At 57.3% G+C, this 4,457-nt stretch overlaps 1 protein-coding gene across 1 annotated transcript in view; it reads right to left on the minus strand.

The window, feature by feature from the left end:
• ARSG (arylsulfatase G) overlaps window positions 1-4,457 on the minus strand; it is a gene marked incomplete at its 3' end in the record, with an annotated part of 14,038 nt that overhangs the window by 2,854 nt on the left and 6,727 nt on the right. Inside the window, exon 8 of the mRNA XM_010145428.1 lies at window positions 1,750-1,858. Within this exon, the coding sequence (XP_010143730.1) occupies window positions 1,750-1,858 (109 nt within the window). The remainder of the gene's footprint in view (window positions 1-1,749; window positions 1,859-4,457) is intronic.

Consider the following 4,457-nt stretch of genomic DNA (forward strand, 5'->3'; position numbering starts at 1 on the left):
AGCCCCACACCGCTGGCACAGCCAGAGTGGTGCAATTTGCTTCTCCAACATCCCACTGACCTATTTCTTCCGTGCCCTACTTTATGTTGGGACAGGCAAGGGCAGAAGCACGGCGGGTGGCTCCGACAATTAAATATAATTAAGAAAAGCTGACAAGGCAGTTTTCTGCAGAAACCAGCGTGCAGGTGCAGGTCTGCGGTGATGCATCGGCGTTTCTCTGCTGGCTTCAGCTTCCTCGGCCCCTGGGCACGCTCACCCTTGCTCACCCCTCCACTCCCTGCACTGGGGAGGACATAAAGCCGGGTGATGTCAGGGAGAGACAAGGCAGAGAAAAGCCACCTGCCCCACAGGTCACACTGTGAGCACTGAGCAGCCCCTGCCCTCTACATCCCTCCCTGTGCCTCTGCATCCCTCCGCATCCCCTGCCCAAGAGCTCAGGCCACGGCTAGGACCACAGTGGCGACACCTTTCTGAGCATGAGCCATTGCTCCTGTCCCCTGGTCTGGCTCTCTGCTGCCTCCCAACAAGGGGTTGCCTCTTCCTGAGGCCAGGACATCACCCTGTGCTAGCTGGGCAACACCCTGCACCATGCTGGGCTGTGCTGAGGAGGACACCAGGGGAGCTGTGACTCCAGGGAGCTGCAGGGGGGCACTCGACATGCAGCACAGCCCTCCAGCTTTCTACACTTCCAGCTGTCCAACCTGCTGGACTGGAGCTGGGAAATGCAGGAGATAAGGTCTTTGAGGAGATAAACGGGATGCCTGGGGCAGGGCTGCAGTGTGGGCAGGGGGTGAGGAGGCTGGTGGGACAGCGGGGATGAGAATAGGCACTGATCCCACAGCGGTCACTCCATCACCCAGCCATGGAGGGGAAGGGTTTGGAGGTGAAACCCAAAAGGTGCTGTGTGCACCCCATCCCCTCCTGACCCAGTTGATGCCAAATATTCCCCCACTTGAAAAAATCCAGCTCCCAGAACTGCCTTCAGGCCATGTAAGGACTAAATGGCTCCAGATTATCTCATGGATCTTAGAAACACCCAACACCTCCCCAGGGCCCACGAGTCAGGACCCTCTTCCAGCAGCTGGGACACTTTCCCAACACCCAGGGATATCCCATCGTGCTGCCCCCAGCCCAGGCTTTGCCCCCTATTCTGTGTTAGCTGCAAAGAAGGGCTGTAAAGAGGGGTGCAATTGCTGCATGGAGAGGTGTAACTGCTGCAATAAGACCCCTTCAAGCCGCTCTCCCCAGTGAGGCGAGGAGCAGGAGGCAGCAGCCCTTCACCTCCACTCTCGCCGGAAAGTTGCTGCCTCCCAGCCCGGCCGCATCCTGCACTGATTGCAAGCGCCATCTCTCCGGCCAGCTTTTCCCACAACCGCACCCTCCTCCACATAAAGCCATTCACAAACCACAAAGCCTAAGCCTGCTTCTTGGTGGAGAGAGAGAACATCGTCATCTTTTAATTATCGGGAGGCACTCGGCCACCGCGGCCAGGAGGCACACGGAGCCCAGCGGCTAACGCCAATCCACCAGCCTCACAAAAAGCCCTTTCAACTCCTCTGTGCTGAAGCATTAAGTCTTGCAGGCTTGGGAGAGGACAAAAGCAGAGAGCCTGGCACAAGGCAGGCAATAACCAGCGCTGCCAAAACCCAGATTGTCACCTGGGTCCCAGTGCGGGGACAGTGGTGGGTCCTTCCAAACTGGGGCAAAGGGGCTGTCCCACTCCCCAGTGTGATGCAGCTGGGCTCTTACCTGAGCAGAGCGTGGCTTGTTGTCTTGGCAGGGATGCGGCCGGGCCAGTACGCCAGCGCCGGCACCCGGTGCCCTCCTTCCCAGGTTGTTTGCTTCGCCGAGCTCCCACCTGCAAGAGAAAAGGGCAGTGCTCAGCATGCCGCTGCCCTCGAGCCCTGCATCAATGGGAAAACATCCCGAGACTGGAGTTTCCCTGGGAAAGGAACTACTCAGAGGCAGAGATGGAGTAAATGACTCCAAAGGAGATGATTTCACTGGGGAAGGAGCTGGGTCAGGAGAGGGAGAAGAGTTACAAACAGAAACAAGCAAAGGGAGGAGAAAGGGGGCTGTTTTGGCACTGCTTTGGGTTCCTCCTGTGCTCCAGCAAGCGATGAGGAACACAGCCGGCTGCTGGAGCTGTCACATTTCCTTCCACTTTTGATACCTGGTGAGAATACGGAGCAGACAGGAAATGTAGAAAATCATGTCAGGGGTTGGCAATGGCCCATGCAGGCAGGCTGCTGCCCTGGCCAGGCAGATCACCCACAGTCCCCCAGCCAGCTGGGAATCCATTTCATTAAAAATATCATCCTGCTGATAACCCTCCTGCCAGCTAATTAACCTGTGCAGTTGTTTCCTGACATCACCCAAAACACCCTTGCTCTGCCCTTGGCTTTGAGATGCATGGCACAGGGAAGTTGTCCAGACCCTTCCTCCTCCTGGGATGCTGAGCACTGAAATGAGGGTGCTGAGCAACAAAACAGGGATGCTGAGCACCGAAATGGGAGTAATGAGCATCAAAATGGTGTTAGGTTGTTAAAGAGCCTCTGCTTTGGCTGGAACCCAAAGGACCCCCCAGGCAGCCGTGGCAGGGAAGAGGCTGGAAATGGGGCAAACAGAAAATCCCAACCCAATTCACTGAGCAAACTTCCCAGGCGCAGCCTTTGTCCAGCCGCCTTTCAGCGTGCACATGGCAACGGCGCTTGCCCAAAGCCATTTCCTCTAGGCAGAGCCAAGAGCAAGGCGATGTCCCCGCTGTGGCACGGCTGCCCCGTGCTCCTCTGTGTCCCTGGCCTCTCCAGGAGCTGCCACCTGATGCTATGGGTAGCTGGGCTAATGCCGTGCTCCCAGGCAGCTGGAGCGGAGGAGGACACAGATGCCATGGTGCTGGAGGCATGAGGAATAATCCAGGGAAAAGGTTTCTGACCCTACTGTCCATCCTGTCAGCACTGCCCAGGCACATCCCCAGTCTCTCCCACTCTCTATCCAAACTTTTCGTGTTTCCCCCCGATGAACATCTCTTTGGGAGCTGAAGCAGAGGGACACAGCCAGCACCGGGGGCTCTTGTGGCTACTGGGGATGAAACAGCACTTCCACTACTCATCCCATATGGCTCAGGCAAGCTGCCTCCCCTCCTCTCTGCACAGTTATTAAATAAGTTGTCCTCCTGGTAAGGCAGCTGCATTTCAAGGGGTTTCCATCCACAGTTTGGGGGTCTCCGGGAGGACAGTGGGTGGGTATTTCCCTCCAGCCACCACTTGGCAGGACACCGGAGCTGCCCACGAATTGCTCACATTAACACTTTGGTCAGTAAACAGGGCTGAAACACCCCAAACCCAACCAGGGTTTTTTTAACAGAGCAGAGAGGATGCGTCCCCACTGCTGTGGGGACCAGGGAGGCTGTGGCTTTCCAGGAAAGCTGAACTGAGCATTCCTGAGGTGGGATGAAACCGCTGGTCCCATCCCACCACACACAGCAGTACCCTGGCTCAGGGACATCGGTTCTGCAGCCTCCCAAACCTGCTACAAACCATGCCCAGAGCATGACACTCTGAAACGTGCATCTCCACCCCAGCGCCCTCCTTGATGGGCTTTGGCCCCCAAGGTGGGAGATGGATTTTTGGGACAGGGTGGGGGCTGAGGGAAGCATCCCCAAAGGAGAAAGGGGATTGCACCCATGGATGTGCTGCTCTCCCCCCAGCAAGGACCGATTCCAGTGACCACCCAAAATCCATGGAAAACATCGCCGGAGTTTGGGTTGGTCCCTGAAAGGAAACACCAAGCCGTGTGAAACATAGAGAATCCCAGCAGACCGTCCCCTCCTGCCCTCCCGCTCCTCAAAAGGCTCTTCCCCATGGGGGGTTGATACCCCCAGGACAGGATGACTGAGAATCCCCCCACCCAGCAGCCACAGCAGTGGGTGTTTGTGGCATCAGACGGGCAGACGGCAGACAGTAACACCCGGCTGGCTTTCAAAACACCCGTGCAACAACCAGCCGAGGGATTTCAAAGTCACCCTTCCTGGATGGTGCTCAAAGGCAGCTGCTTGAGCTCGGCCAGCCTGACCTTCTCCCCGGCCTCCCGTGATTGCTGGGACTGGGGGCGTTTTTGCAGGGCAGCAAGAGGCTGGGAAGGGGCCGTGTTTTCCTAGTTTTGTTCCCCAACCCTGGACCGCTAGTACCATCTGCTCCAGCTTGTGACCGTCAGTTGCTCAAGAGCAACCCAGGTCGTCAGCAGGGTTTGTTTACTAGGAAAAAAAAAAATAAAGTAAGGCTACGATTTCACCCTGGGGCCAGTCGAAGGAAGGGCTCTGGGAACGGGAAAGAGAGCCAGCCCGGCAGCAGCGTTTGCCCAGGGAAGTGGCCACGGTTTCATCGCCTGGGTGTCAGGAAGCGGAGGAGGAGAGAGGCGACGCTGCCCGAAACCCCTCCCACGCCGCTCCCGCCCCC

The sequence above is a fragment of the Buceros rhinoceros genome, unplaced genomic scaffold (assembly GCF_000710305.1).
Source record: "Buceros rhinoceros silvestris isolate BGI_N320 unplaced genomic scaffold, ASM71030v1 scaffold25060, whole genome shotgun sequence".
NCBI classification, from domain to species: Eukaryota; Metazoa; Chordata; class Aves; order Bucerotiformes; family Bucerotidae; genus Buceros; species Buceros rhinoceros.